The sequence below is a fragment of the Felis catus genome, chromosome A1 (genome assembly GCF_018350175.1).
Source record: "Felis catus isolate Fca126 chromosome A1, F.catus_Fca126_mat1.0, whole genome shotgun sequence".
Classification (NCBI taxonomy): domain Eukaryota; kingdom Metazoa; phylum Chordata; class Mammalia; order Carnivora; family Felidae; genus Felis; species Felis catus.
The window spans coordinates 73,362,215-73,386,420 of record NC_058368.1 but is presented as its reverse complement, the minus strand read 5'-3'; the positions used below and the strand labels follow the sequence as shown (position 1 = coordinate 73,386,420).

General features: G+C 41.1%; 1 protein-coding gene and 1 long non-coding RNA gene across 10 annotated transcripts in view; one reads left to right on the top strand and one right to left on the bottom strand.

Annotated features, from left to right (window-relative positions):
* TPP2 (tripeptidyl peptidase 2) overlaps positions 1 to 24,206 on the bottom strand; it is a 68,086-nt gene that overhangs the window by 5,664 nt on the left and 38,216 nt on the right. For 4 of the 9 annotated variants that reach the window (XM_023252993.2, XM_023252982.2, XM_023252997.2 and 1 more), the window contains 14 exons: positions 24,016 to 24,173; positions 23,662 to 23,738; positions 21,592 to 21,698; positions 19,534 to 19,688; positions 18,302 to 18,418; positions 17,960 to 18,060; positions 17,246 to 17,342; positions 16,058 to 16,195; positions 14,479 to 14,723; positions 14,144 to 14,222; positions 11,944 to 11,982; positions 6,337 to 6,488; positions 5,105 to 5,201; positions 3,685 to 3,815 (listed from right to left, as the gene is read on the bottom strand). In XM_023252993.2, coding sequence (XP_023108761.1) covers positions 3,685 to 3,815; positions 5,105 to 5,201; positions 6,337 to 6,488; positions 11,944 to 11,982; positions 14,144 to 14,222; positions 14,479 to 14,723; positions 16,058 to 16,195; positions 17,246 to 17,342; positions 17,960 to 18,060; positions 18,302 to 18,418; positions 19,534 to 19,688; positions 21,592 to 21,698; positions 23,662 to 23,738; positions 24,016 to 24,173 — 1,693 coding nt within the window. Of the gene's footprint in view, positions 1 to 3,673; positions 3,816 to 5,104; positions 5,202 to 6,336; positions 6,489 to 10,767; positions 10,808 to 11,943; positions 12,003 to 14,143; positions 14,223 to 14,478; positions 14,724 to 16,057; positions 16,196 to 17,245; positions 17,343 to 17,959; positions 18,061 to 18,301; positions 18,419 to 19,533; positions 19,689 to 21,591; positions 21,699 to 23,661; positions 23,739 to 24,015; positions 24,174 to 24,206 lie in introns of those variants that run through there. The other 5 variants (XM_023253007.2, XM_023253011.2, XM_023252986.2 and 2 more) reach the window with 3 other exon arrangements.
* LOC111560175 lies at positions 2,613 to 4,016 on the top strand. Its single transcript, XR_002741854.2, has 2 exons — positions 2,613 to 3,048; positions 3,820 to 4,016. It is a non-coding gene; the product is annotated as an uncharacterized LOC111560175 (long non-coding RNA).

Below are 24,206 nucleotides of genomic sequence, written 5' to 3'. Positions count from 1 at the left end.
CCTACAGTTAGGCAGTAACAGACGCAGAACCTGAAGCTACTTCTGGACAGCCTGCTCTTAGTCGCGATGGTAACACGGTCCTGCTGCAGGGCGGGAGCCGTGTCCTTCTGATGTATTTCAAGTGCCCAGACAATGCTTGGCAGAGACCAGAAACTCAATAAATCATCGCTGAATGAAATACAGTAACAACCTACACTCCAGGGGACAGTGTGAGTCTTTAGGATACTTGCTGATCTGGGCATTTTGTCCAACTCATGTCCCGCACGTGTGAGGGCAATGAGGATTACAAGCGCTGGGCGCGTGTCCCCGAGGCACTCAGACACCGGTGAACAAACTGTGTAAGAGTGAGAATGATTCTGAAGGACCCGGAGTGAAATGTGCAACATATGAAATCTGCAGGCACTCTAAAATCAACAGGAATTATAGCGTGAAAGACAATTAAGATAAGAAGCCAAAACAACCTGTTACAACCCAACAAAGTCACCCTCCTTAATACATCTGCAAAATAGATAAAACTTTGCCAAAAAAGGTGCCTAAGACTTTCAGCCAAGAGTTGCAAAGCTTAAAAGAACCAACTTTCACTCTCTCTGTGGAAATGCGCCTGGGAACTGCTTGGTTACTCCGGACTCAGGAACAAAAAGACCTAGGAGCTGTAGGGCACGGACGCAGCTTCTCCTCTACCGGGTGCCCGGCCAGCCGCCGTCTGAAATGTCTTGCCACCAGCACCGCATTTATGCTTTTACAGCAGCCGAGCAGTGGGACACAATCACCGTCCCCGTCTTGTGCCGGAGAAAGGGGGCCTTGGAACAGAAGTGGATCGGCAAGGCAGGTTTGATCGTTCACAGCAGTCCTGGCTGGACCCAGCTGCCCCGGGAAGGGCTGGAAGGAGGCAGAATTTCAGGGGTGGCACAGGTGTGCTGTACTTGCCAGGCCTGGATTAAGTTACCCACAAGACCCCTATTTCAGTGTTTTCTGATCCAGTAACCTGAATCCCACATATCTAGAATATTCATTCCCCACCCTCATCTAATTTAGAACTGACTACGTACTTTCATCCACGAGGCTTTCTCCACTCAAAAGGAAGTCAGCTCTGCTTCCCATGGGCTTTCACACTTTAAAGTATTCATTGTAACTGTCAATCTTACCCCACCTAGCAACTGCATCTTCTGTATCAGAGCGCACGCTTTCTAAGAGCGTCCTGTTCATTTTTTCACGTTCCTCGCAGTGGTGCTTTACTGCAGTGTCTGCTCCACAAACATCTTTGAATCAAATCTAGTTAGGTACCGATCAAAGTGGCGATAGCCATATTTTAGGAAGAGCTTCAATCAGATACTTTAATGGCCTAAATAGATTAAGTTTAACTGAAACTTGATACCGGATCACCTGCGAAAAGCTCGTATCATTTTTAAGATCACAAAATGGCTATCGCAATTTCTGACACATGAGTGACCACAGTAAAAACAGTTTTGCATGGAAATGAGAAATGAATGCTGGGCTGCTGCTCCTGCTTGCCGGCTGCTGCTACAAGAAATGGAAGAAATGCGGCCCGCTCCTGAGGCCCTCGCCCCAGAACAAGGAGCCCCCAGGCCTGGACGAGGCCCTCTGCTCAGCATGGCATGTCTGAGCCCATCGTGGTTTGGCCAAAGCAAGGGGGCCATGGCAAATACCTTAATTATAAGCGTGGACAAACCGATCTAAGGTTGCCAAAGACTAACCAGCTTCTCTTAATTTTCACGTCTGACGCCTCCTTTCTAGTTTTATCCCAGCAGGTGTGAAAGTCACTACAGCTACAATCTTTAAAGCCAGGATCCTATCAGACTGTTACTTTTTGACAGTTACTGGAGTCAGCACCTGAGATAAAAACTGTGAGAAAAAAGGGACTAACAAGATTGAAAACACAACTACTCTGGGTCTTGTGAGCTCACTTTAACTGCGAATTAAGAGCTTCCTCCATGGACAGTAAGATTTAGGAAAGACAGGCCAAAGTATGAGCAGGGATAAACGGACCTTAATATTCACTGAAATTTCAAAATGAGCCCACACGTTATTTCCTACACACACAAATCTGAAGAGATACTATTTTCCCAAACTAAGAAACAACAGATGGTAGGAAGGATGGGGGCAGCTGATAACAGATACTGCAGTGAGGTCAAGGCAGCCTCAAAGGGGCCACTGTCTCTGGCAATGAGCTTCTCACAGGTGATCAGGCCCAGACTACTCCTGAAAGAGGGTTAACATGGAGTGGAATTCAGGTAGTAGGGTGCAGTGTAGACTACTCCAGCGAGAAGCCAGGGGCCCCACGGGGACAGAAGACATTGGGATATGGCTGTGGGCTGAGATGTGGATGCCTGAGGACCAGGACAAGGGGCTTGTCAGCAGACGGCAGTTATGAAGGAGATGGAGGGGAGGGGTCGGGCCGAGAGACAAAGGTCAGTGGCGTGGGAATCTTCTCACGACGAGTGGGAATGCAAGGGGCTGCTTATCAAGACATGAAGGGGCCCAGGCCAGGGCAGAGCAGGTGTGATCGGCTCTCCCACTTCCGGCTCCGGCACCCGAGGCTGGCCACGCAGTCTCTGAGCCTGTCTGCTCTTCTGCAGGTACGGGGTAAAAACACTCCTACTTGGTATGTCTTTTAGAAGATTAAGTTTAAATAAGGTCACGTATTTAACATACCCCAAAGATTTCCCTGTACATACCTGGCACTTCAGAAATGGACAAAACAGCACCCTTTGAGACTGTTCCCTTAGAAGGTGGGAAAGGGTGCGCACAATGCCAACAACCTAACCTGAATAAATCTTATTCTGCTTAAAAACTGTAACATTCGTAAGAGCTACAGCATTAGTACTGCCAACAGTTCTAGCAATTTAGAACGTAGCATAATGCCAAGAGTTCCGGCAGTTCAGAATCAGGAACTTCATGTAGAAAGAAGGATTCTGCCCAGCAGACGGAATCCTGAAGAAGAATCGCAGCACTTCCTGGGCGGACTCAACACTTCTGGTTCATTCGTTACAACAGCTGTAAGAGGAGGCGGTGTTTCTCCCCTTGCAGGTAATGACCCTCGGGTGAACATGAACCAAAGTGACAGAGAGGAAAGTGGTACAAGAGAGTTCAGGGAAGGCAGAGGTGAGGCTGAGGGACCCTCACACAACACATGGGGGCCACATGCTCACCCACCACAGAGCGGTGCCTCGCACTGGGTTTTATTAAAGCTAAACCTCCCTTTCCCTTTACCGCACAGAATACTCTAAAGCCGGTTCCTAACTCAAGTGGCTGTGATGGTTTCAATCTAACTTTATTTCTATTTGGGTTACCAGGCATTACATACTAAACCTGGGCTTTTCACAATATTGGTCAATAAGCAGTTTAGAAACTGATTTTGCAGGGTGTTAGGTGTTTGCCTCTGCACATGTCACATTCACACCGATTCCCAAATGGGAGGACCGCTAGGTCACAGCTACTCAAATCTCTCCAGACCAGCAGCACCAAAAGGTAGAGAAGGCAAAGTCCTTTTCTTTTGCTTAAATCTCCAACAACTGGAAAGAATTCTTACAAACTATCTACGGGTGGATATTCAAATACTGATAATTCTAGGGACACAACAATTCTCAGAAAAGAATATTCTCCATAATTTTAAAAAGTAACTAAGAAATGAGATGCAAGAAAGATTATTTACTGGTTAGGTACTTTTTTATAGTAGCTGCATCGGGCCTGGGGTCAGTCTTCATCGCAATATAAACTGCGAGGGCCGTCTGGTCTATGTGAGAAATGACAGCATTTGCAGCCTCAACAATTTCATTAAGTCTTTTCATTCGTTCCTAGGGAGGAAGAAAAAGAAGAAATCAGAAAAGAAATGGTGTCAGCGAGTCCATCCAAGTCCCTTCACTTCCGTCTCAAATGCAAGGGTGGCGGCTCCAGAGTCAGGGGCCGAGCCCTCTGCTGGCAGCAGGGGGTGTGTGCTGCCTCATAGTGTGGGGGCTGCAGTGTCAGCATCTCTAGAAAAGACCTCATTCACATTCCTCACTGATGTTAAATGGTGCAAATAAGGGAGGTAAAAGGTGGTCATAGAAATGTAAACAGCTTTCTACCCAGGCAACTCCTTTTCTGGGCCTCTGAGAAACATGACCTGCTATGTTACTCTAGCCGCACACCACACGGAAAGAGAAGTAAAACAGAACAAAACAAAACAAACCCAAAAAGACCCCCCAAAAAAACAAACGGGCTGATGAACAAATTCTTCCTAACTTATTACTAAAACCATGAAGGTGAGAATAAACGAGAATGTACCCAACAGTCTAACTATACGGTCGCCATGGTGCTCCAGGTGCTCTCAGCGGTCTTCTCTTTTGCTAGTCTCAGAGGTCTCCCTTCAACACCTTCAAGTTCACTCTGCACCCTTGACAATTTCTGATTGGCCACGAGCACCTTCCTACCGGCCATCATTACCAGCGAGAGCTGGTCCATGTTAAGATAGCTTGGAACTATGGCCAATTTTAAAAATGAGCAAAGTTCAGGGGCGCCTGGGTGGCGCAGTCGGTTACACGTCCGACTTCAGCCAGGTCACGATCTCGTGGTCCTCGTGGTCCGTGAGTTTGAGCCCCGCGTCAGGCTCTGGGCTGATGGCTCAGAGCCTGGAGCCTGTTTCCGATTCTGTGTCTCCCTCTCTCTCTGCCCCTCCCCCGTTCATGCTCTGTCTCTCTCTGTCCCCAAAAAATAAATAAACGTTGAAAAAATAAAAAAAAATAAAAAAAAAATGAGCAAAGTTCATGAAAAGCAGGAATTCTTTTGCTGACAGTGTTTAGATCTGCAGCAGGCCAGGACCACTGCTCCTGAGGTGAATGTCAGAAAAGTGATCCTTAGGATATCTTTATCTATTCCTCCTCCCACTGATGAAAACTGTGAGCGGGAGTCTTAGGCTGACCTCACAGGAATGAGTACGTTCTGTAATTACCTTCAAGAAAATAGTCAATACAACATTCAATTTGAGGAAACATGTTTTCATTTGGCAGAAGCACAAAACAAATAGAAAACTGCATTTTCACTAAACATACAAACTGTATCTCATGTTACAATTAAAATACTCCTATTAAGATTGAACATGTCCAACCTTTTCAGCATCCAACTGATGAAGTCTTGCAACGTACAGAGGAAGATAATTAGGATATGTTTCTTTCAATTCATTATAAATGTCACTAGAATCCAGCCTATGTATATAAGAAAGAGAGAAACATTTCTTTTAAAAAGAAAACAATTTGTCTTCTCTATTATTTAACATTATTTTGAAGTCCCAATCCATAACATAAGGAAGGCATCAATCCGAAATGTAATCACTGACAAGGATTATCATTATTTGCCGGAAGTATAAATAAAAAACAAAAATAAATAAAAAACAAATATAAAAAACCCCAGAGAAGCAAATCAAATTGAAAATTATTTCAATTAAGAGTTCAATAAGAGGGGCGCCTGGGTGGCTCAGTTAATTAAGCGTCCGATTCTTGATTCTGGCTCAGGTCATGATCTTGCAGTTTGTGAGTTAGAGCTCCACATCACAATTGCGCTGACAGAGGAGACACTTTGGGGAATATGGCTCTGCACCTATGACCTATGACCTTTAAGAATGATCCAGGGTCACCTGGGTGGCTCAGTGGGTTAAGCGTCTGACTCTTGATTTTGGGGAAGGGCAGAGAGGGAGAGAGAGACGGTGAGAGAGTAATCCTAAGCAGGCTCCATGCTGTCAGCGCATAGCCCAACCTGGGGCTCAATCCCATGAACTATGAGATCATGACCTGAGCTGAAGTTGGACGCTTAGCTGACTGAGACACCCAGATGCTCTTAATGGATTATTTTAAAACACTGTATGTATAAAAATGTCTGGCACAGCATTATGGAGAAAAGCTATAAATGTATATGCCAAAGTACATGCCAAATAGAGTATTTAAGTAGGTTACATTTCATCAACAGGACCACCTCCTACGTGGTCATTAAAAATGGTATTTTAAAGGACTATCAAATGACCCAAGAAATGCTCATCATCAAACAGTCACTGGAAAACTAGGACACAACATCATTCATACTGCTACGTGTGTAAATACAGAGAAAATAATGATAGGACAACAACCACCCCTGGAGAGTAGGCAAAAAAGTGATTTTTATTTTCTTCACACATCCTAATAAAATTCTCTTCTGAGAGCAAATCAAAATTAAGTGATTATAATAAAAGCACGTCTAACCCTTCCACCCACTGTTAACATTCCTGCATATGGCCTATGAACCTGTACGTGACACTGTCGTAACCGGAAAAATAAGTAAACAGAGGATCAAAATCCATTAAAAACTTACTTTGTCATCCACTGAATTTTAAGATCTCGTAATGCTTCAGTAAACTCTTCTTTCAAGTCTTTCTCTTTTTCTGACTCTTTTTCTTTATCTTTGCCGCCATTCTTAGTCTTTGTTGGCGGAGATATTAGGTAGTAATGAACAGGGATCACATCCTATGAATGTGGAAAGAGTCTCAGATTAACATGCTTCATTTTACATAATTACAATCATCTTCAGTACCTGAATATCACATAACACAGGCTGCACTGAGTTGTACTACATTATATTCCAGATCCTAAGGGCCACAATACATAAACATTTCCAATCTGTGGGGCTCCTGGGTGGCTCAGTTGGTTAAGCATCACAACTCTTGGTTTCGGCTTAGGTCATGATCTCACGGTTCGTGGGACTGCACCCCACGTTGGGCTCTGTGCTCAGTGTGGAGCCTGCTTGGGATTCTCTCCCCCACCCCTTGCCCTTTCCCCACTTGCTCTCTCTCCCTCCCTCAAAAAAACTCAAAAACAAAATCCAATCTGTGACCAAAGGAATTTTCTCTCAAACTTTAAAGTACTGTTGCTTCTAAATCTCCTCTAAAATAAAGGAGGTAAAGGACACTTGGTTGGTTCAGTCTGTGGAGCATGCAACTCTTGATCTTGGGGTTGTGAGTTCGAGCCCCATGCTGGGTGCACAGATTACTTAAAAATCTTTAAAAAAATAAAGGAGGTAAGAACAAACTTTCCTCCATTTGAGTGTTTTTGTATTCTTAGTTTTACCTAACAGACTAATTACAGAAAGTACTAATTATGAAAGTCTACTGACCTTTCACATCTTATACCTGAGAAGGGAAGGAAATAACTTAGAACTTTAAAAAAGACCCTCTTTTCTAAGAAAATTTAAAGAAAAATTTCTTTTTCATTCAATCGACAGGACTTATTGAGGCCCTGTGAGGCTCTACAAGGTGAAGAACAAAGCAGACAAGGCCCTTCCTTGCCCTTGGGGAACACATCCCAGTGGGGCAAGACAGACAACATACAAGTAATGAGTAGTTTCAGCTAATCCCACATGATAGGAAGAAAATGAAACAGAATGCAGGGACAGACAGCAGCTGCTCAGTACCATGGGGGAACAGCACAGACACAGTGGTGCTGGAATAGGGACTACCCCATCTAAGTCAACCCACATGACCTAAATGGAAGAGCCTCAATGAACCTAACCGACCCAAACGAGGAGAGGGAGAAGAGTCTGAAGACAGAAGAGGAGGACGTATAAAAACCCGAGCTTGTGGACACGGCAAGAGCAAATGGGCAGCAACCACAGTAAGTGGGGCTGATGGAATATGGCACAAAAATACAGATTTTATTCTAAATGCAAGAGGAAGCCTACAGGACAGCTGTAGGCAAGGCAGTGGCATGATTAAAGACTTCTTTCTGCTCTTTGTTTAATGACTTTGGATCGGACACAGATGAAAAATGTTGGTTTGTTTTTAATAGCTCTTCATACTATTTGGAGAATGGATGATAGATGGCCGAAGTCAAGAAGGAGGGAGACAAGTTAGGGAGCAAAGCTAGAATTCCCAGCACCGCCCTGATGTGAAGAAGAGGCTGTAGAAGAGGAAGAAGCGGACGGATTAGAAATCCATGATGCAGAACTGACAGTGGTGTTGATGGGGTTGCAAGTTGGGGACAAATAAGACTGAGCAGGGCTGAGGGAGGGGAAGAGGAAGCCCAGGCCTTGATCCAAAGCATTCTACGGTTTCAAAGATGCTTGGGAGTGAGGGAGACGGGCCCCAGAGGGGCTGTGAGGACAAGCGGGCAGAGAGGAGTGGTCAACCAGGGCCTGTAGCTGGGGCGGGGCCTGCCACAGAACCCTGAAGAACCAAATGGCAGCAGTGGCTGCTACCATGGCAAGAGATGACAAGAGAGTAGCTGTTTCCATGGACAGCGGGGGATAAGGGCTGCCTGGGAGAGATGCAGACAGAGTGGGAAGTAAACAGGCACAGACAGACGGTTCGAGAAGCTTCGCTTGGAAGAGAGCAGAGAAATGTAATTCTAATTACATCTATTTCCCTCTATTCTATGAAAGCACAGAAGTCTTTACTGATGGAAACTAATGCATTATCTGGGAAATCAAACCCCATATTACACTGGCTAATCTGTTTCTGGCACAATAACCAGGTGCCCTTAATTAAGTCATTATTTTTTAGGTCAACTTCTCCAACTCTATCTTCAGGTTTATATTAAAAACGCTGCTAAATTCAAACCTTTTATTTGTTTTAATTAACAAAGTTTCTAAAACTGAAAAAAATTATGTTATCAAGAAGACTTTTACTCCCCTAATCACAGTAATCTCAGAAAAAAACTTTACACGGGTTAAGTCAAAATAGTATTGCAAGCCCCCACGTTCCCCCAAATAGGATTTTCAGGTGTAAATACAACACGGATATCCCCACGTTAGCAATTCTCACAATTAAATTTTATAAGCAACTACTGCTGCAGTTCTGACAGCATTCCGACGTCAAACGGGAGCCACACTTCGACAGGACCCGTCTGAAGCCCGCTAGGACCACTGGGAGGACGGAACCACACACATCCACCTGCAGCCATCTCAGGGCCCCGCTCGGAGGCCGGGAGCCAGCACTGGCGAGCCAAGGTCGCGTGTGCAGAGTGAGACAGGGGAAAAGAAGCAGGGGTTCTGCTTGGGCCAGCTCCTCAGGACCCTGCTACCCATCCTTCCCCCCTCCTCCTGAGGTCGCCTTCCTAAGCGGGCACTGCCCAGGCAAAGCCGAGTTCAAGCATCTGCAAAATCTGAGTTGCTAATTAACCATCAGGTTCTTCTGGGAAAGGATCACTCAGTGTCATCCGTGCAGCACAGACAATCCACTGAAGAGTTAAGGGGCAGAGACAGCCTCGAACGCTGACCCTCTGACTACAGTCCTATTCTCTTTGGAACCCACTGCACTAGAATGTGGACACTTGCCTGCAGGAGGCAACCTTGTTGGCCGTGTTGACTCTACTCTAACGTGAGCCTCCCTTAGATCCCCTCTTCCTTGCCTGATTAGGGACAGGGGCAACTGTCAGGATGGGAAGGAGTCTCTGCTGTGAGGCAATTCCTCCTCTGAAGCTCAAAGGTAAGGCATTTGCTATTACATTTTAGTACAGAAGAGAGAAAACAGAGTTGAATTTAAAATTAGCAACCCATTAACTTAATGTATGATTAACAACGAACTCTAACAAAGATCTATAAATAGGAAGAAATGGGGTACCATGGCAACCATAAACTATCAGTAAAAGCACGAGACGGAGAATTTATGATGAATGACCTTGAAGTGGGGGGAAATCAAGCTTTTGTGATCAGCATTTTAATTATTAAATATTAAATATGTCAAATTAGCTATTTTAAGTGTTAATAAAATCCTATAAAATATTTTGGGACAGTAATTTATTACTAAAAATTATGAACATGGCAGTTTTAATTCCTAATCAACAGAAAAATTGAGTTATTTTTTGTTTTCTCATGTTCACTTGTTCTTTTTGTCAATATTTTTTTAACTCACTTCTCAAGGACTTAGTACAGGGTCAGTTTAATAGAAATCATTTTGTGCCATTAAATCTTGAGAAATCTTGATTATGATTTAAAAAGGTAGGCAAGATGAATCTTCAGAGCAGAAATGCTGAAGTTCTCTATAGTTGATACTTAACAATTTTTTTTAAAAAAAGCATCCATTTCAGCTATTCACCAAGTACTTTGACAGTGTCTGAAATGAACCATTTCCTTTAGAAAGTCCAATCGACCTGCAAAACCGATAATTATTCTTTGGGCAACATAACTGCCATTTAAATTTTGGTTCAAAAATTATAATTTTCTTCTTAGATTATTAATGGCTAAACTCAAAACTTTAATGCCTTCACACAAACTAGCTATTTTAAAATTAGTATCATATTTGAATCTTATTTATCATCTGTTGAAAGTAACCATATTCTTTCATATGACAATGAACTTAAAAAAGGTAACCTAGATTTTCAAATCAAAAGTCACTGAAATACAGAGGAACTATACAACACTGAGGGCTATGCACCAAAAGCTAGCTGGTATTTTGTTCAGGCAATAAATTAACATATACATCTTTTTGGTAATGGGACTATAAAACTATAATAATGATTATTTTTAAAATAAGAGCTTCACACGTATTTGCCCTGAAGACAGGGAGAAATGGGAAGAGGCAACTCTAGCTGCCACATCCTTTATATAAAGCTTTCCTAACCAAATAATAATAACCTTCTTACTCATTTAATGGCTTCCTTACACAACCGAATCCAAACAAAATCCACCAAAACTCCCAGAAGAGCAACCAAAATATACAGTAGAAAAAAATCCCAGCTATGCCTCTGTGATAAGCACCTTCTATTTTTAATGGGCTTCTAGAAGACCTTTTTCTCATTTTTTGAAGTAGTGGCTCTCAAGCCATTTTCAGGACGACCCAAAGATAAACAATCTATAGATAAAAAGAAACTCATTTTAGGAGTCTGATGAACGGCACTTCTTACTTTATTCTGTTTTCATTTTGAAGCTGGCTACGTCATTAAATGAATGTACATGGCCCACAGATGGGTCAAGATCTCAGCTAGAAATACTGGTCTACAGTGAAGTAGATAGTCCTCTATCCGGAAAGATGATTCCCAGTGGGGCGTTTTGTTTGGACAAAGTGTTTACCATTGCATAATAACATATACATTTCATAAGTCTTTTTAAATGAAAGAATTGTACCTGTTCTAAAATGGTGATTCCGTTTCACATCACTATGAATTAAGAAACAGTGTTATCTTTTGTTTATATCTTAAAATACAAATTCTCTGTGCAATGCTTCCTGCCTGAACATGAGAAATCATGAAAATGCTGACTGAGGCCAGTAGGTCTTCATCAGAGAGCTCACTGAATACCTACATCCCTTTCTCTAAGTACACCCCAAGTTGAATTCTGCCTTTTTTGAGTTCAATTTGGCTCCAGCAGTCAATCAGACATTGTCTAATGAGTTGCAGGGAAGTCGATCAGTCACACACGAGTTATGATCTTAAACCTGCTCGTGCTCTTAGCATAAGTTTTAATTTTGGGTTGATGGTCCATATTTCCATTCCTCCTGCCCACTGCTCTGTGTCTGTTCTTCCAGAACTAAGACGACACCAGAGCAGGGAATACACTTTTTTTTTTTTCAAATACCTTAATATTTTAATGATCAAATCTAAGAATGTTTTTAGACTTTAAAAATAATTGTTTTGCCTTATATAACTACAAAAAACAATTATATTCATTTCTCTGTAGGACTTTAGATATGCAAATTTCAAATATGACCATTTGGTATCATATCTGTAGTTCAGAAATGAATAGCACTAATTTTTTTTCTACACACATATAAAACAGGGGTCTTCCAGCAACTGATGGCAGGAAAGAAAACTTCAGGAAAGTAGTATGTCAACACTGATAAGCTAAAAGCACTACGCCGCAGAACTTAAAGAAAGGAAACTAAGGGACAGATTTTTTTTAAAAAAAGATTACAGTAGTGACAGAAAAAAAGTTTAATTAATACGCAAATAAGGCTTTAAGACATCTTTTTTAAGAACTGACAATCAGTACCTTTTTAAATTTTCCTTGTCGTTTTGCTGCAGACTGCCCCTGGGAGTTAGAACGACATTCTGTAAGAAAACATGCACAGTCTACACAGGATGGAGACACCACCTCGGTCTAATTGTCTTCCGGTTTACGTCTCACCTGCATGTGTCACAGTGCTTAGAAGGGTCAGGTCTACGATCACAAAGGCAGGCTTTTCAAGAAAGCAACACTGCCACTCTCATTTTAATAAAAACGCACTCCAATACGTTACTCCTAAGGGCAAATGTTTTTCAACTCTGTATTCAAAAAATTGAGGACAGCAAAATCCATTAGTTATCAAAACACTCTTGAAAAACATTAAATTTAGTGGACGGTCCAGAGTCTGATTTCAAGGACATCACAATCACACACGCCCAGGCATCCTCATTCAAGGTGACCATGAAAGGCAGAAGTGTAACAGCAGTCACCTTCCCAACTACCACACCGGCGAGCAACGCGACTAGGGAGGTAAGAGTATAAACAATGTGCTACGAGTGTATGAACTCTGCACCTTTAGGTTTTTGCTCTCTTTCAGAACCATCGACCCCTCAAGTAATTACCTCGTAAGTAGTAAATACAGTTAATCCCACACTTTTATCATTTAATTTCACAACTGCCTCTGAAAGGATGTAGCCAGGAAGTACTATATCTCTCTGAACTGCTAAAAGTGCATTTTTAATAACAATGGTTTTCCAAGGAAGCAGATGTCTGAGAAGAGTTATCTGGGTGAGCATCCCAGTCTCCCCATCTGGGGAGCCCCACAGTGGAAACAGCCCTGCTGTCCAGGAAGCGAGGCCCACAAGAAAAGACTGCGCTAGGACTTCTGCATCTATGAATTCCAATGTCAGTGACTACTGATTCTCTTCAAATGACACTCAAGTGTATACATGAAAAAGTACAGTTGACCCTTGAACGACAGGGGGCTGGCGGCACCAACCCCCCACCAGTCAAAAACCCTTGTATAACTTCTGACTCCCCCCAGAACTTAACTACGAACAGCCTCCTGTTGACTGGAAGCCTTAATGATAACAGAAACAAGTAACATATCATTTTGTGTATATTCTTACATTAACGTAAGCTGGAGAAAAGAAAATGTTACTGGGAAAATCATAAGGAAGAGAAAATACGTCTACAGGATTGAACTGTATTTAGCAACGTAACAAAACAAAACACCCACAGAGAATTTGACCCGTGCAGTTCAAACCTGTGTTGTTCATGGGTCAACTGCAGTATCCACTGAAATGAGACTCAAGAAATATCAGGGCAAATGAGTTTTTCAAAGCACAAAATTCCTGAATTATGCTTCTGTGACAGTGATAAGTGACCTTTGGTTCAACAGTGGCAAGAAGTTTAAGTATACTTGTTAAGATGCATGAGATCTATTCATTTTGGTAACGGCATTTATAGACTCCAGTGTCAGGTGGTAGGCTACTATTAAAGAACTAATGCTAGGGAGAAAAGCAAAACTGTAAGAATGACAACTTTCACTGGCACTGAGCTAACATGATGACAGAAGGTGACAGACCCATATAGATAATAAATTTGTAATGAAAACAGATGGAAAAGTTAAAACAGGTACCTATCAAATTGTAACATTTATCTCTAAAATGTAACAACCAGAAGTATGTCTTTAATAACATAATTTTGAAACTATAAAGGCAATGCCAAAAGAAGTATCTTGTAATTATCTACACAATTACGCAAAATTCCAAGAAAGAAAGGTGTGTACTAGTGAAAAAAAAATACTGTTCATTAGAAATAATCATTCTGTTTTCTCAAAGTAACCCTAGAAGATGTGACTTATTTCTAGATCCACAATATTATGTTGGTTAAGATCATATAAAATGTTCTAATTTTAAACGTCCCATTCACTTAAGCCAAGTTTAACCTACATGAGTCACAGGAAATTCAAGTGTATTAGCCATGCAACGTAGGGTCAGTTCTGAACCTGAGTACTTAGGCTTAGGAAAAAGAATACTAAGTATTTTAAAATATAATCAAGTATTAATTGACTTTTCCAGTAATTTGGGAAAAAAACTACCAATTCCCCCCCCCACCCCCCACCAAGGAGACCTTCTCTTTTTTCTCTTTTACCCATTCTAAAGTGTGGGATTAATTCCCATCTTTCAAAGAAATGGAAATTTTGGAATAGGTAATTTCAGTATTAAAAAAAATGGATACTTACAGCTTTCTTTCCAAGTTCAGTCTTTGATAACGTTAAGGATCCTGCAAGGTAGCATCCAGGTCCTGCCCCTTTAGGTATTCTAATACAAAAGTTTAAAAGAGAAAAAAAAGGAACTAAAGAAAAAGTCTCACAAAGGTAATTGGAGTAAACCATCAAAACAACTGTAATCTGAAATAATTCCCGTAGCTCAGATTTCAAAAATCAAAGGGAGAAATCATCTTAGTCTAAAATAGTATGTGACAATATACTGTAAATTTAGCCCAATGTAATGAACTCACATAAAAACAGTACAGTATTTAGGACAGACATTAACTGTAAGCAACGCTGCCACTTACTTGTCATCGGGTAAGGAAGTAACAAAGAATGGTTGATTGTATTTGGGTGGTAATGTCAAATTACTTGATTTCTTCTTTCCTAGAAGTGCAAGGCTATGATTTTCATGAATATCTAAGCTCAAGGTATTAGACAACCTATGAGAAACAATAAATGGAAGATCTTTAAGACGTTCCAAATCACTGATCTGCTCATGACGGATCTGGAGTCGAATTGTATAATCTCCTTTTTCCAGTTTCAAAGAATACTAAAAAAGACAAAGAACATTGGGAAAAGTACGGGTTAGCCAAGTAAATGGAACTCAGAGTAAGAGAATAAGCAGGAACAATCAGCACACACAGAGCATGCACACACTTGCCTGCACACCAGGGCTGAGAGCACCATGTGAACCGTCCACGGCCACATGCAGACTAAAGGGTAAGGGAGCTGCGGGTGGGAATGCCTCCCAAGCCCTCACTTTGCCACGACAACAGGCTATGCCCATTCTCTCAGCTACACCAGTGTCTGCTCAAGACTGACGAGAGCCATGATTTTCTAGTTTGTGAGTCTTTAGAACATGGATAAAATGCCACCAAACCTAGCAAAACTGAGGTGCTGTATAATATCTAAGACCAATAACGCGCACGTGTGTGCGTACACAGCGGGTCGTCTTTATCTTACAGCCAGAACGCCGCGCCTCTTTATCCCAAACAGGGAGAACAGGGAGCCAGCAGAGATCGAGGAGTACAAATCCACTATGTTTCACCCAGTCAGCCTGTTCAGGAGCATGGAACGCCATATCCTGCATCGGCACTTTCTCTCGAGGAGATTGTAAACAATAAAGTAATGGCACCGTGTAACCCAGTCTGCACTGAGGAGGTGGGGCGGGGGCGGGGGGGGGGGGGGGGCTGGGATTGCTTTGAGAGAAAGGAAATCATTTCCTGACTAGTGAATTGAAAAAAACCTGCGCAAATTATTTTCATTATCTGGCCTAAGATTATAGATGTTACAGGAAATACCTCATTTCTTGGTAACGATATTTTAATCGGATGAAATTTCTACAAACTGTTTGAATAAAAGATTTTTTCCCCTTGAGACAATCGTACCAAGCACAGTGCTTGGCATACAGTAAGTGCTGAGTAAACAGCCATGTCAGGAAGAAATAAATGTCAAAGTTCTAGTAAACTGAAGACACTGCTGTAGTGCTTTTCACCAAGTTCAGACCTGGGATCATTTCAAGATGCGCATATGACCTTAGATGATCCGCTTTCAGCCTTCAGATGGGTGGAAGCAGTGGGAAGGAAGGAGAAATACTTAAAATAAAAAGCTATGCTGGCCAGCGTCTGCAGGCATCACCCGTGCCCTCCTCTACCCCAAAACTTGAATCAGCTGACTTTACATGGCTGAGAGGTTGTCACAGTCTATTTTATACAAGACAACTAACTGAGCTTCGACTGGTATGTCAAAGAAGTAAATACAAAACTATATGATTAAAAAAAAAACAAAACAGAAAAACAAAAATTACCATAAACAAGAAATCAGAAATTCATTATCTCAGGAAACAGCCTCTGTTAATTCTAAAAATCACTACTGATTTCATACCTGATGTGGATAGGCATCTCCCGAACCCATTTGTCTTTTGTTCTGGTCAAATATAATCCACAGTTGGCTGTCAAATTCTGATTCATACAATAGTTCACAAAGTAGTGGGCAGCTTGGAGTTACTTCCCCACTCTTGGGCTACAAAAAAAATACGAATGATTACTTGACATGATTTACGTGATTTCTGATGTAGATCTGCAAAACTGTTATTGATGAGATTTTTACATTAAAAGTATTAAAAACAGGGCGCCTGGGTGGCTCAGTCGGTTAAGCGTCCGACTTCGGCTCAGGTCATGATCTCAGTTTGTGAGCTCGAGCCCCGCGTTGGGCTCTGTGCTGACAGCTCGGAGCCTGGAGCCTGCTTCGGATTCTGTGTCTCCCTCTCTCTCTGCCCCTCTTCTGTGCTCTCTCTCTCAAAAATAAATAGACAATAAAAAAAAAAAAAAGTAAAAAAAAAAAAGTATTAAAAACATTTCCTTTTGGTAACCGATTTTTAAAATGCAGAACATCCAATATTTTGGCAGTAATAAAAAAAATATTTCTCCTTTACGAGCTTTTAAAAATACAAACCCAGCTATTTGTATGCATTAATGAATATAATATGTATCCTTCAGGACCTCTAATTACTTGATAAAACTGAAATTTGACAATTCACCGAAATCAATCATCTCCTAAACACTAAAACCAAATTCATATTATGTTCCAATAAGCATTCTGCTGAAATCTCACTGGTCCTACATAAATTCTCAGATCCCACATTTACACTAGTCTCAACTACCTTTTACTACTCATTCAACCCAAGAGTTATTCCGACTTCTCATGGTTTTAATGTATGCTTCAGAGAAAGCAGTCAGGCCATCTGTCATAATCAGAAGGCATCTGGCATTGGTGAGACGTCTAACCACTGAACAGTTATCAGTGATTATAAACACTAAGGTTCAAAGGCAAAGTTACCACTAAATTAGAGTTTATGACTTCAGACCCAAATGGGACTTAGATCGTTACAAATCATTACTTTCCAAAGAATAATTCCAAATTAACCACAGTTAATTACTTGACTCTTTGATACACACACGCACACGCACACACACACACTCAATCCCTTGTCCTTCCATTTTTGACTTTATGATTCATGAACAAAACCCAGAAGTTCATTTTAAGGTTATACTTCATTATATAAACACTTACTTGATGAAAGTTATAGGTCAGGATCATCTCATAAAGCTGACGATTATTTGGCAAAACATCTCTTGATCCTAAAGGTTTTGTTTTTGCACTCAGTGGTCTGTAATTAGACAAATGTGTAACTGATTTAAGAGTTCATTCACTGAGACCAATGAAACTATAATCAACAAAATCTATGACGTGTCACAATAAGTGACAATGAACATTCCTAAACTCTGTATATCTTATTATATTTTCAGTATATTTTATAGTATTTTAATATAGTATTCACGTAGAGAATTCTCTACTGACTGAACCACAGCAATACATAGTTTAAATCTTGTGAGGTTACAAAAACATTTTCAAATGTCAACACATAGTCAATACGTAACCAGATCCCAATATTGGGGCAACTGCTAACACTGTCGAAGTAGAGACAGGTTTTGATTCGCACCCTCCTGTCCAAACTGCAGATGGCAACGCACACATCACAGGCTGGGTCCTGTAGGGGCCACACCCAGAGCTTTACTTCCATGTTATTTAAGGCTGGAAGCTACTGCTGGGGCTGCCTCCTTGAGGGCTGCCAGGATTCCTAGGCTGGAAAGTCAGAAAGTGCATTTGTATTTCCAGCACTCAGATGATTTAAGAAGATGACTCCTTTCAAAGAGTGTAAGAGATGTCCCCACTCCCCACCACACCGATGCTCAACATCTGTAGCCCTAAAACATTTAAAGATACCGCAGTGTCTGGACCCAGCTCTTCAAGGTTATGCAGGGAGCCAGATCTTCATACTTCAAGGAGGACTGAACATCAAAACGATTGATTCCTTCCGACGCATGCTACAAAGGATATTTATCAAGTTAGATTCTCAAACTTTGGTGATAATAAACCATATTTTTAAACATTTGGACCTAAAATGGACATGTCTAACGCAAAGTTGGTAAACACCTATGAATAAAGACTACCGTTATTTCCAGAACCATAGGTAATCTGCACGTTAACATTTAAACCCAACCAGTGAGATTATTTTTCCCTAACGCAAGTAAGTGACGTTAAAAATGATGGAAACATGGAACTTACAATGTTTAACTGAGGAGCAGTACACACTATTCCATGGAAAGAAATGGTGTAATCGATATTGACATCACTGAGACTTGCCCACCAACGAGCAATGCAAAACTCAATTGCTTTCCCACCCTGTGAAGAAAGATGAAAATCAGAGATGTATAATTCCCTTCTCTCACTTTCCTTCAAAGTACACAATATAAATAGTAGGTGTTTTAAAGCAATTCTAGCTTTCAAACTTTTCCTATTTGTACAGCTATGTGTGGAGTTAGACGATTATGGTTGCAGAGATAGAGTACAGGCATTTAAATATACAGTTATTTACTCAGAATCCTACAGTGCTTGTCATAAAAGATCTGAGGCAGCTTTTCAGAGTACATGAAATAAAACAATGATGAAAACAAACTGGAATAAAAACTTAGGGCCAAAGGAAAAGTTATAAGAACAATGATAAGAGGGGTATTTCAGCTGTGCAAGGCCTATTCAATACCCACAGTTGAGTTGCAGGCTCAGAGCTGCCTGGCAATCAAAGCAAAATGAAACTACGGTCATTTACATCTTTCTCTTAGAAAAATTAAAAGCAAAAACTATTTGAAGCACTGAGTTTTAAATTAGGTTTTCTAGTACTCGGTGCGTTAGAAAGTTTAAAGATGGGTCACAGGACACTAACACATACAAGAAAAAGTAATCAGAAACATAAGATCCAGGAAAGATGATACAACTAACTGAAAACACTACGGAAACAGGTCTGAGAAAGAACGCCGGCTCCTGCAGAGGACAAACGACACCACGCAGGAGGGGCCCTGCCACGCGGCAGCCCTGCGGGTGGGAAGCGGCAACAGCTTCACCTCTACAGCAAAACAGCCTCATGGATTCTTAACTACGGGGCATTAATAATGCAACAAGTAGAAAACATGAAGAAAAACGTAAATGAGGAAATGATCTGTGTGACGAGGAAAACAATCCACTTCGGGGTCCATGTCGCAAGGCATCAGAACCTAGCAGACCAGCACTTTTCTTCACTAAGTTATCGAAGAGTTCAAACAATATTTACCTCCTGCTTGGTCTCCACTAACCCACCAAGACTACCCACCTTCCTACTTTACTTATTCAGCATCAATAAAATATGCAGTCCCAATATGCTCTATACAAACTATAAAACCAAATTCAAATACTTAGGTTTGGCCCACAACAAAAATAAAAAAAAGACATCATTTTAGGATTTCAAACTAGTAATTGAAACTTACTAAGACAGGAAAAGCTTCAGTCAATGTCCCTTTTTCCGGAAGGGAACAGAACTTATAGAATTCATGACTTCGATACGCCCTCTGCTTCACCAGCTGCACTGCGTGGAGAACAAACTTGGCCGAAACCTCAGAAGAGCACGAACACACAGTCACCTCTAGAGTCAGATGGGGGGAAGCAAAGCTTTAAACTGACAGGATTTAAAAAAAGACATACAAGTATTTTAATAATGCCAACTTTTTAGAAAACGACATATTGCCAATAAAATAATATACTCAAAGGAAATGCGCGGATTTTCTCAAAAACAAAGAATCAACAGAATGAATAAAGATAAAAGGGTAGAAGACTCGACTACGGAAAAGAAACAGAACAGCATTAAAATGAGCAGCCGCCATGCTGCAAACTCCAAACACCACGGAACAGCAAGCTGTCCACAGATGGACACGATTACACAAAACCCTGCTCCCCTCTGTTGCTATGAGGAAACTTGCTTTAGCTGAGGACCAATCAATTCCTGATAAAGGATTTTAATTTTGGAAACCTCTACTTGTTACCATACCTTAAGTCCATTAGTATCTATTTCTTCAACTTCACTGACAACTTTTCCTAGTCTCTCCCTCCCGTCTGCTTCTAGAAAGTGTGACTGTCAGAACTGCATGTGCTTAGCTTTATTCTGAGGCTGAGCTGGAGGCAAAGCCACAATCCCTGTGAGGCAGGATCAGCATCTTATCTAATGAACACCCACTCTAATACAGGAAACTTAGAGCAAGGCTTAGTCTCTGGTTCCCAAGGTCAAGTGGGCACAGAGCTCTGTGAACCTAATCAATTGCTAAGAATACAAAACCTAGTGTTAGGACAATATGTCTAATTATTTGAAATAGGAATCATCTGTTGTACATTTCTGGGTTTTGTTGTTTTTGCCCCCCCCCCCCACCACCTCCCACCCCATTTTACCGAGATACAGTGTATTTGTTATTGACAAATGACATTGTGTGTAAGTTTAGGGTGTACACTGTGGGGATTTGATACACACACATATATTGTAAAATGGCTATCACAATAAGGCTAGTTAATACATCCATCACTTCACACACTTACCAATTTGTTTTGTGGTTGTGAAAATATTTCAAACCTGACTTTTAGCAAATTTCAAATACATAATAAAGAACAGTTCACCACAGTTACTGTGTTAGACATTAGATTCCTTGAACTTATTCACCTTGTAAGTGAAAGTCTGTACCCTTGACCGCCATCTTCCCGTTTCCTTGCCCTCCCCCAGCAAACTGCTGATCTAAGACTGCTATATGCTCTGAGCTACTTCCATTCTGGATCATCCAATAAATTCCTATAAAAATAACCCTGTTTTCAATAGCAACCTGAACAAATCGTAATTAGTGCATTATAATTACTGGCATTAACCGTTAAAAAGATATCAGATTCAATACTAACCAACCATAGATTTTCCTTTAGTATTATTAGTGTACATTTTATCAGAGCTCAGTATTAGACAATTCCATGGGCCCTATATGGGCGGTAGCCCAGAGTTCTCAACCATACAGCTCTGACTCTAATCATTAATAGACAAAGTATTATTCTAAACTAAGTTAAAAAGGGGCGCCTGGGTGGCTCAGTCAGTTGAGTGTCTGACTTCAGCTCAGGTCATGATCCCACAGTTCGCGGGTTCAAGCCCCGCGTTGGGCTCTGTGCTGACAGCTCAGAGCCTGGAGACTCCTTCCGATTGTGTCTCTCTCTCTCTCTGCCCCTCCCCTGCTCGTGCTCTGTCCCTGTCTCTTCAAAGAATAAAAAATGTTAAACTAAGCTAAAAATTTGAATATTAAAACATCTTAAAATAGCCTAGATGATTTGATGTATGAATCAATGCAAAATAGTACAAGATCTTATTAATGTTTTAAATCTAACAGCAAATCTAGAGTGTCAAAGGTAGTACTGTCAGGAGAAAGGCCCATACTAGAGATACACAAACTTTCTGTGGTCCAATCCCAGAAAGGATAGAACATACATAAAGGTAAGTGGTCAGGACGGACTCAAATGTTACTTACCAGCCCATGTTGCACCCTCAGGAACCTCAATAAAATGCCTTCGAATTTGACCAGGTTTAAAATGTATATCTGTCAAGGCTAGATCATAATGTGATGATTCGTTTACTCTGAAAATAAAAATAAACAGCTAAATGTGACACTGTCACAAAAATGTCTTTATATTATAAGCCCACCGGTACTCTAGATTTTAACATTAGAAAGAAACACAGTTCATTGGAAATAAACACAGGGATTTAAAAGCTGGTTACAAAACAGTTCGCACAGTAGTCTCATTTTTGCAACATGTTAGTAGTGATAAGCTCTGGATAGCCCAGGATAGTGATTTTTCTCCTATTTACTTGTCTGCTACAATCTGTCTGGAAGACACACATACATGGATCCTTCATTCACAGGATTTCCCAATTACTAGAATCTAAACTATCGTGAGTCCTAAATATTAAAATCAAACGTAATGTTTTGTGTCACTGATACGGTCTTTTTTTTTTTTTTTTTAAGTTTATTTATTTTTGAAAGAGTGTGTGAGCGGGGGAGGGGCAGAGAGGGAAAAAGAATCCCAACCAGGTTCTAGGCTGTCAGCGCAGAGCCTGATGAAGGGTTAGATCTCACAAACCATGATATCATGACCTGAGTGGAAATCAAGAGTCGGATGCTTAACTGACTAAGCCACTCAGGTGCCTCGTCACCGATACTGTCTTATAGCTCTGAGACTGGTATTAAACCTCTTTATATAGCTTCAAAATACGCCATGCTATAATGACACAGTAAAGAAGAAAAGTACTTTCACAGCATTTTTGTAAGAAATCAATGACACATAAAAGTCAAATATGTAATTACCCACTATGGAAACCTAAAGAGTATGCTAAGGATAAATTGTAGTCAGTGTGACAAACATTTAATGAGTGCCTACTATACCTATGGGGTCCTGTTGTTAGGAGCTTCAAATACAACACTGAATAAAATATTTTCCTTTGCCCTAGTCAGTCTGGAGGAGACAGAAAAACCACCAAAAACATTTAACATAATATGCTTGGGGTAGATAGGAAGTGTTAGCAGTAAAGAAAGAAAAGGTACTTGGTTCGTGGAAAAGCTTCCTGAAGGAGATGATGTCTCAGCAAATTCCTGAATCTTCTATATTATTTTGTCTAACTTCCTACTGGACTTCCAGGGAAAATCTGAGAATTTAAGTGTTCTGTAATTTCTCCATGTGTATGTCACTTTTTATCTCCAGAATCTCATCCTAGGTTTCTTACAGGCTGAGACCTAGGGCATATTTAATATTTACCAGTGTAACTAACTCAGTAGAAACCATTAACTGAGAACTTCCCGTTGTTTCCAGAATTCCCATCTCGATCTCGTACTTCATCTACTAAACAATTTGTTTTGTTCCGAATATACTATGTAATGGGCTCCACACAGGAACTCGTAGGATACAGTCCCTGTGTCTTCAGCGGGCTCACAGTCCAATGGGGTAAACTAACATTGCCCATAATGGCTAAAGCCTGTACTGCAGGCACGTAAAAAGTGCCATGAGGCAGCCAGAAGGGACTACCTTCGCCTGGGGATGACCAGGAACATGCCAGTCTGAGGAAACCTGGGCAACGGCACCAGTGAGTGGAAACGTGCAGCTGGGTGGATGGGGTGATAGGAAATGCTGGTTTTGAAGGATCAGTGTTTGCTGTTTTAAAGAGCATTGATCCTTGGGAATGCCACCAATGTATCTTAAACAGGAAGCGGTACGATCAGATCAGAGTTCCTCGGTTCTGGGGTGAAAGACAAGATGGGAAGGGAAGAGTCTGGAAACAGTAGGTGATGGGACGAAACAATACCACCAACCGCAGACGGATCAGACCGGGCACAGCGCTGGGGCAGGGCATGTGAGACGTCCCCAGGTATTCTCACAGTCAACAAGCGATACAAAGACTATGTGCCACCCTGAACTTCGAGCAAGAAGCAGAACTAAAGCCCAGTTACCTGATTCTGGTCTATCAATCCTTTAAAAGTTCACACTATTTCCATAAATAGCCACGAAAAAGTTCCATGTAACAACAGCTGCGGTAACTCGTTACTTACTTGGCTGCTACCACTGCAGTGATTGGAACTCGGAACAGAGGACCTGCGTTAGGGGAGGCTATGTCATAGCCACACACCTAGAAAAAAAGAGGACGTTTCAGTATCCCTAAACCTTTACAAGAGAAAAAAAGGTAAAATCTATTCACAGAGTAAAGTAATATTAAAATTTAAAAGCATTAAGCACGAGCGGACACCACTTTTCTGATGTCGGGTCACATAATTAATGGCAAAATACCAAATGCATGCATACCCACCCTTAACTAATTCAGACCAATGGGAACACAGACTGCCACATAAGGTACTTTTACACATTTTAAAGAGTATTTAGAAAGTAAAATGGAGATGCACCAATACCTCTGTATAATGCAATCCTTCTCTTAAGCCCCTGGGATCCACACGTATGTTTATGTGTCTACACTGATTCATGAGTTCCAAATGGCTGGGACACTGAACCCAAGATGAATTTGAAGTTAAAGCTAAATGAAGCTGAAGGGATATTTTTTCAGAGTTTTCTAGCATTAAAAAGACCAAAAATTAAAGATTAG